We start from the raw sequence: 12,931 nt of genomic DNA, 5'->3' as shown, positions 1-12,931 counted from the left end.
TATATATATTATCATAAGCCCAACAATGAAATAATGTGAATATTAATGGATCTGGTAGCTTTGTACTCTACTGATATCATGTAATCAACTCTCGTGTTTTCAATATACTAATTTCTCTTATTTTAAACGAAAAATAAATTATTCCCAAGGTGTGATCTGAGGTCCGTTTCAATAAAAACTTGATTAGATACCGTAACTGTGCTCTTTTGTTTTATAGCTTCGTTTCTGGTATAATGTTCTTAATGATGATTACAAAGTACATATATACATAAGGACTAGTTACAACGATGATGGTTATCAACATGTTGGTACTTTTGAAGATGATATTCACAATTACTGGCATAGAGCGGAAATAGAAGTCACTAGTGACAGTAAAGTTTACCAGGTTAGTAATTTTTCTCATCATCAGCATCATTAATTTCTGTCAAATAAAATATATATTAATTAGCATGCTAATGATAAATATTAAAATTAATAAAAAATATGTAAATAATAAATATATATTAATAAGTCCAGTCACATAATCTAGTGCAAAGTGCCACGAATAAAGATCTTTTTAGCTTTTTATAAGGCCAAAAACGTTACAAATAAAGTATGACCGGTAAAATAAAATAGTTCGAAAGCGCGACGACTAGAAATCTCTTCAGCAGTAAATAGACTGAAAACTTTACAAATGGAGTATAGCCGGTCACTCAATCTGGTGCAAAAGCACCACCTCCATAGATCTCTTTTTTAACTGTAAAGTTAATTAGAAACGTTACAAACTAAGTCCAGGCACATATTCTAGTGCCAAAGTGGCACGATAGATCACTCTTCCCTTGATATTGACCGAAATAGTTAAGAACGGACTTGGTCCACTCATAGTCTGAAAAGGAAAATAAACAGTGCTCAAAAGCTTTAGTATCTTCTTTGGAAGAGGGAACAATTTCAGTTTTTTTTTTCAAACAAGAGGTTTCAATTCTGAATTGATTAAAAACATAAGAAAGTTGTTCAAATTTTTATAGAAAAATCTCAGATATAAAAATCAATATTTTTAGAGTTATCAAAATTAAAATATTCAGTTTGAAATGCAAGATTTTAGTTTGAAACTTTTTGACTTACTATGTTTCTAAAATCAATGATTTTGGATCATTTTTAAGCTGTTTTGATGAAAATGGCACAGACGTACTATGTTTTTAGAGTTTCTAAAAAAATTAAGTTATTATAAAAATAGTGCAAGGTCCTCTAAATACAAGGTACCCATTAAAATCTAGAACAAGCTTCTTAAATTTATAACGGCTTCAATTCCAGCTTATAAAAGTGTTGTCCAAGTGAAATATAGTGACTATACGCAGTTGGATAAGATACTTTTTCCTGATTTAGTGTAAATAGACACGTTAATAGACACTTGGCTTCTATTATGATGTTTAGTCTATTATGATGTTTAGTCACTAAATCTATCACGTTCCACAACTTTGTTATTCTTTTTTTCCAATACCTGCATTATTTTCGAGACAGAACACTAACTCCTCAATGTTTCACCGGAGATAGGGAAACGTATGAGCAATCACGTAGCCACTTTTCTATACATAGATGCCACTTATAAAGCTCTATATGAAGTAATTGAAACGTTTTGAAAGAGGAACCCAAACTTTTTCGGTTATCCTGTATAGTTCATTTCATTTAAAAACAGAACCAATTTGTTTAATCTGAGATTTCGACACGACATAATTTAATACTTTAATGAAATCTATTATACATTTTATAAGTACATATTCTTCTTATAAATAGGGGTATATGTAATTTTTAATAGTTTTCAACTTGTAACAAATCTACAAATTTTTGCATTGTGAAAAATAATTATTCCGATATTTTAAATAACATTTTAAAGAATCTAACAAACCCATACCCCACAACATTTGAGGCTAATTTAAATATTTTTTTCATTGATATTAAAATGAGGCAGAATTTTTTTTTTAAAAATTGGGTTTTTGCATTAGAGAGAACTTACGAATACAATTATATGCTTATCTGACATTTGATATATCTGTTATTATTATTTATATATAATAGTGAAAAAAAATTTTATTTTTATTTATGAAAATATTAAATTTTTTTTCATAAAAATATTAATTTTTGCTATCATTTAGAAAAATATTTTCTGAAACTACGGAAATTCCGTAGTAATCTGAATGTATGCAAATGCATTTATATATGCATCATGAGATAACCTAGCTGTCATTTGCAATTTTTGATGAATTTTTCCAGTTAAATTGTAATTACATTGGTAATTGTAATTACATGTGGAATATTGTAATTACGTTGATAATTGTGAGCAAATGTGTTTTTGAGTTATATCGGTAAAAAAACGAGTTTATTTAATTAAATATGAAATCATAAATTCCACCAGTTAAAATATTAAAAAAAAGCATTCTCCCTCTTAATCTAGAAAGTTGGCAGTTGTAATTCAGTTATAAGCATATATCAAACGCATGAATATTGTTTCGAATTTGTATTGGACTTCATATTATTCTTAGTGAATCGGTGTGTTGTATTTATAGATTGTACTAGAGGCTGATTTGCATGGTGAAAGTGGTAGCGTAAATGTCGATGATATTTCATTAACTCCAGGATGTCATCTTTCAAGTATATTCTCTTTTTTCTTACTTGAATTTTATTTCTTTATTCGTTAGTCCTGTATAAGACATGGTAATTCGAAATGAATATAGCGATTACAAACAGCTATAACTATTTAATGTAAAATAATTATTGATAAGATTAACATAGAATTTAGATGGGACCCCAAAATTTCCTTACGTAAGGCGCAGGCGCAGTGAAGCGGTATCCTGCCCATGCGCAAGTTCATAAGTGAAAATGGCGAGTCCCGTGCCGAAATCATTCTGCGTGTTAGAACTTAACAGTTATCATTCTGTTATCACAGTGTACATAAGATTTCGTCAGCGTCATTATCAAGAACCTCCATATGGGAACAACATATGCAGATGGCATATGGTGTTTGAAGAAACGGGATGGAAGGCCACTTGTTTCAGCGGAAAACATTGAAAGAATTCGCCACACGCATAAGCAAAGCCCACGAAAATCGACGTACAAGCGGTAGGGAGTTACAAATGCCACAAACAACGGTATGGCGTGTTCTCAGTCAGAAGCTGCAATTGAAACCATACAGAATTCAACTTGTGAAACAATTGAGACAGGAAGACTACGGCAAACGTATGAATACCGCTACGTTCATGTTGGAATGCATGGAGGATGAAACAATGGCTGATCGTGTCATTTTTAGCGATGAAGCAACCTTCAACATAAGAGGGGCGGTTAACCGTTACAGCAGTCGAATATTGGTTACGGCGAAGCCTTCCTCTGTAATTGAACATGAGCGTGACTCAGCGAAAGTTAATGTGTTCTGCACTATCTCATCGCGTAAATTGTACGGTTCCTTTTGATTTGTGAGCGAAGTGTTACGTCAAAGGTTTATCTTGACATGATTGAGGTATGATTAATGCCACAGCTAGATACTGATTCTACGAACTACACCTTGCAACAAAATTGAGCACCCTCACACTGGGGTACGATGGTTTGCCCATTTTTAAATAAACATCTTCGAATCCGTTGGATTGGTCGAAGTGGGATGCCGACTATGACTTCTGCTTTTGGTCACCGAGATCTCCGGTCTTTACACCTGTTCTATCTATAGGGTTATGGGAAAGAATATATGAAGAACTCAAACATTTGAAGAACTGAAAGAACGCATTTGTAATGCGTTTGCGTCGGAGACTGCACAAATGCTTCAGAATGTATGGCGTGAAATAGACTACCACCTAGATGTCGTCCGTGTGACCAAAGGAAATCACATAGAATATCTGTGACGCAGGCATACAAATTTTTGAAGTTCCTTCTACATTTTGTTTGAATTTCATCAATAAATTATTTTTCATTAAATCGTTATAGCAGTTTGTAATCGCTATATTTATTTTGAATTACTGTTATCGATGCAAAAGTTCGCAAATACACTGAAAAAAAATACGTTGCTAGACATAGTCTTAAAATTATTAATTCATTACAGGCAAGATTTAACAAAATCATAAGTGTTCTCTGGAGGTGACTGCTGGCTTTGGGGTAATCACCAATGTACAGAGCGCAAAAGCAAAACGGACCACTCCTAATAACTTTCGATCGCGTTCTAAAACTCAGTCCTAATGGTTCAAGGGGGTGACCTCAACTATGATAATATATAGGCAGACGATTTTTAAAAATACATAATCAGACGAAAAAACCAATTTTCTCTGAATAAACATCCCATTTTGGACGAATTCATATTTCTGAACCCCAAAATGTAGAGGTTAGCCTCAGTCAGGGAAATATGGGTCCCATTGTTTGGTCAGGAGAGCGATACAAAGTTTGGACCCCTTAATGTTACTTTTTGCGTATTCTACCCTATTTGAGAACTCTTTAAGTCAACTGATGATTTCTTTACACACAGTTGTAAAATTTGTTTATCCAAATATAATTTCATACAAAAATGAACTTTCAGTAAATAATTATTTCTTCATTATTTTATTTAAAAATGGTCGAAAAAATTTGAATTGTAAGGTGTGCATTTTTTTCGTCCGTTTAAAATATATAATTTTACATGGCAAAGTACAAAATTTAAGTGATATAGATGGAATAGTTCCAGAGAAATCGAATTTTAAAATGTATATTAAAAATTCGATTTTTTTTTCGATTCGCAGAGGTTGTTACAAGGTTGTAAATTAAACACAAGATTCTCCCACTGATTACGTTTGCCTGATTAACCATTTCGGATGTACCAGTAAAGTGCTAATACTGATGCTTTCACAGCAGATTGCTGCCTAGTAGTTGGAATTTTAGTGGCATAAGGTGTGCTTAAAGTGAATATTTATCTTTGAATGCTTGCTGCATATGGCAAACGCCCTCTAGGGCAAATGACTATGGGAAAGTGGTATAAAAATTTTCATTAACGATGTACGTGCACCAATGTCGATACGTCAAAGCTCCGAGAAAGGAAACATCATAATCTCCATCAATGTTTTTCTGTGATTGATTATAAGAGGTAATCAAGTTAATGATTCGTGACATCTATGCAGTACTTTGTCTATAGCACATATGTCACGAATCATAAACTTTGTACTTCCCTCTGTCACTAAAATTCGTGCTCCTTAGCATAGCTATTGTTTCGTATCTCTGACACCATCCCAACTGTGCGCTTTTCAACCGGGCAATCCATAAATTTATTTGTTTTTACTATTCTTATTTAAATTGTATTCGGCACTGTGACCACTTCCTTAACGTCACAGTTTAAGAACTTATGATCTAACTAGTTTTTGTTACAAAGACTTATGTGAATATCAGTTGTCAGATAGAATTTTGTAATCGAAAGATAGCTTGTGGACTTCAGGGTAGAATATCTGTGTTTAAAAAAGACACTATACATTTTTCATTATCTGAATTCGCACAACTGTTTTATTTCTTAAAAATACCCATCATTAAAATGGAAAGTAATTACATTATATTAACAATTATTTATTAAATTAAATTTTTTTTGTCCAAAAAATCATTTCTAATTTTTCCTAGATGAAAATATTCCTGGGAAACCAACTGAGCCACCACCAACTGATGATTGCACTCCTGAAAAACTTCCTTGTCGAAATGGACAATGCTATTCGTATTTGCAGCGTTGCAATTTCATTTTAGACTGTGACGATGGAACAGATGAAGACAACTGTGGTAGATTCATTTGGAATATGTAGTTTAACATAATTCAGTTTTTTTTAAGAAATTTTCAGTATCATGCACATTGCTACCAACTTTTACGTGATTTGAAGGATGGTTTTACTACTGAGAGAATTCTTCGATATGACATGTTTGGCAACTGTGAGGATTGCTACGATTTGAAACTGAATTGTAGCAAAGGTTTCTCTAGGCTACTAAACAATTTTGAATTTAGATTCCACTTCAGCATTACAAAAACGCATCCTAAGTTTTTAAGGCCCATATGTATTTCCTTTAAATTAAAAATGAACTGCCGATATGCGAATAACTTAAAACATTACATTTTTCCTCATTTTAATACCAATTAAAAACAAAATTCTTATCGTAGACACCTTAGCTATATATAGCTTAAAAAGACAGAAAATAACTTCAAATCAACGGGAGGAGAATAAAAAACGCTTCTCCTGGACCACTCGCTCTGAGTACAGCAAAATAGCTTCAGGACAACGGGAGGAGAATAAAAAACGCTTCTCCTGGACCTCTCGCTCTGAGTACAGCAAAATAGCTTCAGGACAACGGGAGGAGAATTAAAAACGCTTCTCCTGGACTACTCGCTCTGAGTACAGCAAAATAACTTCAGGACAACGGGAGGAGAATAAAAAACGCTTCTCCTGGACCACTCGCTCTGAGTTTATGCAAGAATACCGAATTGAAGTCACGTCCGTGTGATATGAGGCAGCTAAAGTCAGAAAAGATCGGTTCATATATGATTACATATAATTTCATTGTCCTGAAGGTGTTAAGAGTCTCATGCTGAGAAAAAAGGAACTAGTGACATTAAATAGCCCTGAGCATAGTAAATGCTTAAATTATTAAAACACCGTGGTTATCAAAATTATTTTCAATCAATTTTATTAACCGAAAAGCTACCTTAAAAAATTTTGCTTCCTGTAGAGAAAAATTGCTTTGCAGCAGTTTCTTTTTCCAAAGTCACTTTTCACATCATTGATTTTATTTATTTATTTATTTAGTTAAGTATTCAACGTTTTGCGAAAACTTCAATTTGTTTTAACTGCCAGCCACTGTTAATTGTGGTTTGTTTTGTAATAAGAGTGATAGTTGCAATTGCAATTTTATAGCACATGTAGGATATGCAACCTGTAAAATTAGTATATTGTTGTCGTATGCCATTAAGGCAAAGGGGGTACGCTTTTTCTTGTTTTCTCGTGGTGCTATCAATGGCTAAGAATTTGACTTCTACCCCACGAATACATCTCAATTCAACGTTTTTAGGGCGTCCCCGCTCATACATCCACAGTTTTCAATTTTGACCTGAACCAGAGAATGATCAATCTCTAATTCAGTACTCCCAGAGGTATGATAAGAAAACGTTTGTCTTTACTAAATGACTAGTATAAACAGTATTAAGTCAAGTATATTAAAAAATAGTAGTGCAGTGGTATTAGTTTTATTATTAATTCAATGGATGAAAAAATATCACTTTAATCATGTTTTCCTTTTTTCATCGCTCAACTGTTAATTATGTTATAGTTTACTTCTATTTTATTTTACTCTCGCAGGAAATTCTTGTGATTTTGAAAATGGAACATGTGGATGGTACAATCCATACGGCTATAGATCTAAGTGGGTTGTAAAATCTGGAAAAATTAACCCTTTAAGAAGTTTAGAAAACGATCACACGACTGGTACCAGTAAAGGTAAGAAACAGAGCATTTTACACGTCCAATAAAAAATTGCCATATCCTTTGAAAAGCTATTTTTGTTTTGTTAAGTATAAGAGTTATCAAATGAAATTTTAGTCACGTGAGAAAACTTAAGAAATACTGTAGCAATAGCAACGCTCTCATTCATGCTTATAAAAGAAGATGAAATGCACTGAAGATTGTGTAACTGATGAACCAGTGCGCATCGGAGCATTTAAAGTGCGTGTAGAGTCCGACTAAAGAGGAATGCGCCCAAAACGGGAAAACACCGAGAAGTAAAATTTTTAGAAGAAACAGTTCACCACTGTTTTCAGTGGGGTCTGATTTTCTCGCAATTAATTAAAAGAATTGGAGATCAAAAATAAATCGGAAGTCATCATGGAGAAATCTTCAGAGGAAGACATTAGCTCACATTGGGCTGCCTGGCCAACTATGATGATGATGATGGATTTACATACATTTGCAGGCTTGTCTGCTTAATTTTGGCTTATAACCCTTTGTCAAATAGAAGGACAGATAGCACAATACAGAGAAAGACAGTAAAAAGATAAATACAGGGTAACCGCGGGATTCGACCCACGCTTTGCACAGCGCTTGGCGGGAAGGCGATACCGGTCGGTCAGGGAGGCCCTGTCAACTTATTATTTTTGTACAACCTTTACATATTTTGTTGTTGTTGGTTTTATCTTGGTAATTATTATTTTAAATTTTTATTCTAATTTTTTTCGACATCTTTAGGTCATTATCTGACTCCATTGCTAATGTACCAACGAGGAGACATAGCTCAAATCCTCACACAAAGATATGTTGCCTCTGGATCTAACTGTAGACTCTCTTTATGGTATTACATGGACCAAACTCAAGGAGCTTCAATTTCCGTAATTTTGCTTCATAATTCAAGAATAAAAAAAGTAATTATCTAATGATCTGATAAAACTTTTTGAGTATAGTACTAATGGTGCATTCAAAAAAAAAATTTGAATTTAATGAAGTTAGATGCTTCAATTTATCTAATTTTGCTCCGTAGTTCAAGAAAAAAATAACATGGTGGATGCTAATCAGGGCCACCTCGAAAGTTCTTTCCTTCTTTCGGGGCGGCCCTGAGCTAATACTTTTTGTTTGTGTATAGACCTTGCACTTATCTCAAAATTATTATAAAATTTAACATAATAGGAGCTTTAAACTAGCTCCATGCTCCGGCCCCCATTCTCAGTATTTTTGAGCTCTCGGAAGAAGTCAACTTTTCCCAGTTTCATATCTAAGTAGTTCATATATAAAGTGGAATGATTCATATATAAAAAAGTGGAAGTAAATTGGTTCATATATAAAAAAGTGGAAGTAAATCTTTTGTTTTAAAATTATTTGAGCTACTACGTGCAAAAAAAATCAAAAATATATTCTGCATTATTCGCTGAGTTCTTAAAATAAATCTTTACTTAATAGAAAGAAATTTTATGAGATTTTACTTATCCAAGAACGAAAACATATTAGGTTTCCATTTTTTTTAAAAAAAGAAAAATTTATTTACCACTAAACTTTTTGAAACTTTATTGATATAAGAAAATATTTCTCTGTAAAGTATTTATTTGTCGAAAAGTTCTGTCCGTAGGAGTACACGCCTTGTAATAAAAGCATTCGCCAGAACTAAGTAGTAAATACAACACCACTTTCTTATGGAGGGAGGCCTCTTTTCTATCCTTGTGTAATGGGGTGTGTTCTTTCGAGGACAGAATTTTTCGGTAGACCTAAAATTATATCGATAGAGAAATAATTACTATTAATCCAATATTTATCAATAGAGAGAATAAATTACTATTTAATATAATTATTGTGATGCAGATTAAATTTTGCAATCTTTAAAATCTCAATCACTTCATAAATTATTTAGCCGAAAATGGTGCACTTGGCATCCCTGATTGATCGAGTACAACTCGAGAAGAAGGAGATCACTGATACGAAGACACGTGGCCTAAGACCCCAACGCCAGCTGATCGTTTACAAACAAGATGGAAGAGTGGAGCTAAGTTTCTCCACATGAGTTAGAGTGTTAATTAACGTGAAGTTAATTAAATACAACGCCGTATCACTCATCAAATTTGTTAAAATATAATTATTTATAAATACTAATATAATTCTCGTCTACGTCTTATACTTAACTTAAATGCATTATTTGTTTATGTACTTCATTGTAACCGTGATGTATTTTTATTTCGTGTACTTGACAACTTCGATGAATAATTAGTTTGTCTTCGTGCCTATCTTAGTGTTAAGTAAGAAAAAACTGAAAGAATTGAGATCTTTTTTTAAAGAATACAGAATGTGCCACTCAATAAAATTGATACTTAACGGGCTTGGCTTACTGGGAATAGAATGGAAGAACAGTTATTAAAGTAAGAAGATGCCACGTTTCAACATCCAATCAGGATCGAGATACCCACACTACGTCATTTGCCGGTATCCCAATGAAGCAAAGTTTACGAAAGAAAACATTTTGTTGCATTTGATAAGATATGTAATACTAGCTGAATGCCCTGTCTTCTTAAGGGTTAAAAAAAGAAGAAATAATCACTAAATCGATGTATATCAACAATACGAAATCATGATTATGTCTAAAAGGCATATAATGGAAAAAATAGATAAAGTTCGCATAATGATTTATTGATTGATATGAGTGGAATCTCGGTGTTAAGCGCGAAGCGCTTCTAACCGATTCATCTATACTGTTTTAGCATTTAGTCCAGAGGTCATATACAGTTCAAAGTTCTAAGTTAGGATCAGATAATAAGTCCATGATGAGGTGAGGCATGAGTTGATTCAGTAGTACATCAGTTGTATGGGGAATTCCCCTAGATTAAAGTTGTGAGAAGATGCAGTACGTCTTGGTCCTTCAGCAAATCTTTAAGTTCACTGATGAGGCTAACAAGTCTGTGGGCTGTAGAAGAAGGCGTGTCCTTGGTCGTTTTTCTCTTTCGACTGGGACGGGCCTCGCACCCAGTGAAATTTAAGGTGTGGTTTTGCATGCAGTTGCAGCATTTAGCTGGGGAGTCTCGGCTCTTTCTGCACTGGAATGAATAGTGCCCTTCGGCACATTTCATGCATCTTGGGCTGGAGGAGCAGGAACGTTGGGTGTGGCCGAAACTCTGACATCGAAAACACTGCAGCGGCCGCCGGCCGCCGTGGTATTTCTCTATGCTGATCGGGATCTGCTTGATGCTCTCAATATGGTAGATCATCTCGTGATTGGCTAGCATTGGCATAACGATGAGGTACAGGGGGAGGGGCCTAAAGGCTTCACCCACTTTCTTCTTAAACTGGACTATTTTCAGGATTTCAATGTTCCGCTTCCCTAATTCAAGGGATATTTCATCTGTACTAAAATCATCAGGAAGGCCACGGATGAGGACTTTAGCATTTTTAACTGGCTGAGCTTTTTCTACTGAAGTGGAAGGCTCTGTGGCTTTGTTGGTAGTCTCCTCCGTAGGTTCTGATGCAGTAATAGGGGTGGGCTCCGGCATGAAAAGAGATTCCGGAGGAGTGCAGCTTTTCTGGGTCATGGATGGGTCAACATTTTCTGTAGCTGCGGCAGACTTTTTCTTCCTCTTCTTTCTCTTTTTAGCTGGTGGCTCTTTGTTGTTTCTATTTTGGATCTCAGGTTCAGAGGCTGATGTCTCTTCGTCTATATCCATATTCAAATCTTTACTGGAAGGAGTTGTGATATTATTCGGAACACTGTGCTCGGAAACGGGTTCAGTCTCTATTTCATTAGTAACACTACTTTCTGGGATGGTCACAGGGATTTCCGCTGTCTCAGTGATAGTTGTCTCCATTGTAGTTGAGGCAGTTGGCTTCTTTTGACTCGACTCAACAGTTTGAATTGCGGACACCGCTGCGTTAAAGAGTTCGTTATAATATCTACTTGGTGTTGAGGTAGAAATCTCTCCAATGGAATCTCGCAGATTACGAAGTTCCACGATATCAGTAGTTTGTTCTAGAAGAAACTTTGAGTAAAGTGCGTAGTTCATAGATCCGCCGCGGGCAGTTCGGTGATACGGCATAATTGCGGAGCAGAGAAAAACACGTCTTGTCTCTAGCAAGGCTTGAGCTGGTCTCTCCTCGGTACTGCCTGACCTCTCCCCACTCTCCTACCTACCGTTCGCATAATGCACACATAGTTTCCATATAACACATAGAGTCCATGAAATAAAGTGGATACTAAAAAATGGCTACTAGAGGTTATATTTAAAATTTATTATTTTTTTAAAACGTGATGCTCTAAATATTTTTCTCTGAAATTGCAAAAAAATGCGATATTTCATTCTAATGTTCTATGTAATTTATCTAGTATGAAACACTTTGGGAGACAGATGAAGAAACAGACGAAGAATGGGAAAATGCTGTTGTTGAGATAAAGAACCAGGAAGAATTCAGTGTAATTGTTCAGTGCACTTTAGGAGAAACTCATTTTAACAGCTTAGCTATAGATGATTTATTTTTCTATGCGTGTGAATCTCGTAAGTAATATTTAATGATATCACAGTCAATCTTCTTAGTGTTTGGATACCATAAGAAAAACAAAATTTATTCATATTCAATAATAGGTCTCCATGAGAGACAGTAGCTGCTTCAATCCTCTTACTCATGCTTTCCCCTAGCGTTATGGCTTGTGTCTTAAAAAAGACATTTCCCAGTTTTAGACAGTCATTGTACCTCTTAATTCAGCAATTCATATGATCCTAGGAATTCTCTATCGGGTTTAAATCTAAGTACTTGACAGGGCAATTCCTTCCGCTAACCCCATTCTAGAACCGTGCTGACTCAGGGGACAGGAGTTTCACCTTAAAATGAAGTGAACCGGGTTCGAATCCCAGAGATGGTTGGTCGATATGAATTCCGTATCGAATTCCTCTTGCACCAACCACAGTGCTGACGTGGAATATCCTCAATTGTTGACGGATCATGGGTTAGAATCCTATTGCCGTCAAGCTAACCATGGGAGGTTTTCGTGGTCTTTCCCTCCGTGTAACGCAAATGCGGCTTAGTTCTATCAAAAAAAAAGTCTCGCATGAAGGCAAAATTTCGCCCTATCCAGGAGTTGCCGTTTTTCCTCATTGGGTTCAAAATTGCAAGGCTACGGAGTTGAACATTAATAGTCGTAAACCCAAGAAATTGGGTCGGCTGTTCAACGGCGGCTATAAAATAAAATGCTAATTCATGGGCGGATCACGCACCATGGTAGCTAATGATATCGTTCTGGATACAGTGAAACCTGCCATGTTGACCACTCTTGTAAGTTGGGCACCTGCATAAGTTGACCTCAATTATCAAGAACGGAATTTTTCCTATATAATATAAAGAAGCAAAACCTTTGTAACTTGACCACCTGTCTATCTTGTATGTTGACCACTGAAATAAGTCAATTTTGTCTAGGAGTATTATGAAATTCTATTCTAAAACCCTCATAAGTTGACCAGAAAAAAAAA

At 34.9% G+C, this 12,931-nt stretch overlaps 1 protein-coding gene across 1 annotated transcript in view; it reads left to right on the top strand.

Moving 5' to 3' along the window:
• Positions 1-12,931, top strand: part of LOC107438594 (MAM and LDL-receptor class A domain-containing protein 1) — a 184,169-nt gene that overhangs the window by 142,102 nt on the left and 29,136 nt on the right. Inside the window, exons 52-55 of the mRNA XM_071185593.1 lie at positions 218-385; positions 2,541-2,625; positions 5,590-5,742; positions 7,308-7,445. Of these exons, the coding sequence (XP_071041694.1) occupies positions 218-385; positions 2,541-2,625; positions 5,590-5,742; positions 7,308-7,445 (544 nt within the window). The remainder of the gene's footprint in view (positions 1-217; positions 386-2,540; positions 2,626-5,589; positions 5,743-7,307; positions 7,446-12,931) is intronic.

Source organism: Parasteatoda tepidariorum, chromosome 9 (assembly GCF_043381705.1).
Source record: "Parasteatoda tepidariorum isolate YZ-2023 chromosome 9, CAS_Ptep_4.0, whole genome shotgun sequence".
Classification (NCBI taxonomy): domain Eukaryota; kingdom Metazoa; phylum Arthropoda; class Arachnida; order Araneae; family Theridiidae; genus Parasteatoda; species Parasteatoda tepidariorum.
Note: the sequence above shows the minus strand (reverse complement) of the source record. Positions and strands in the feature narration are given on the sequence as shown.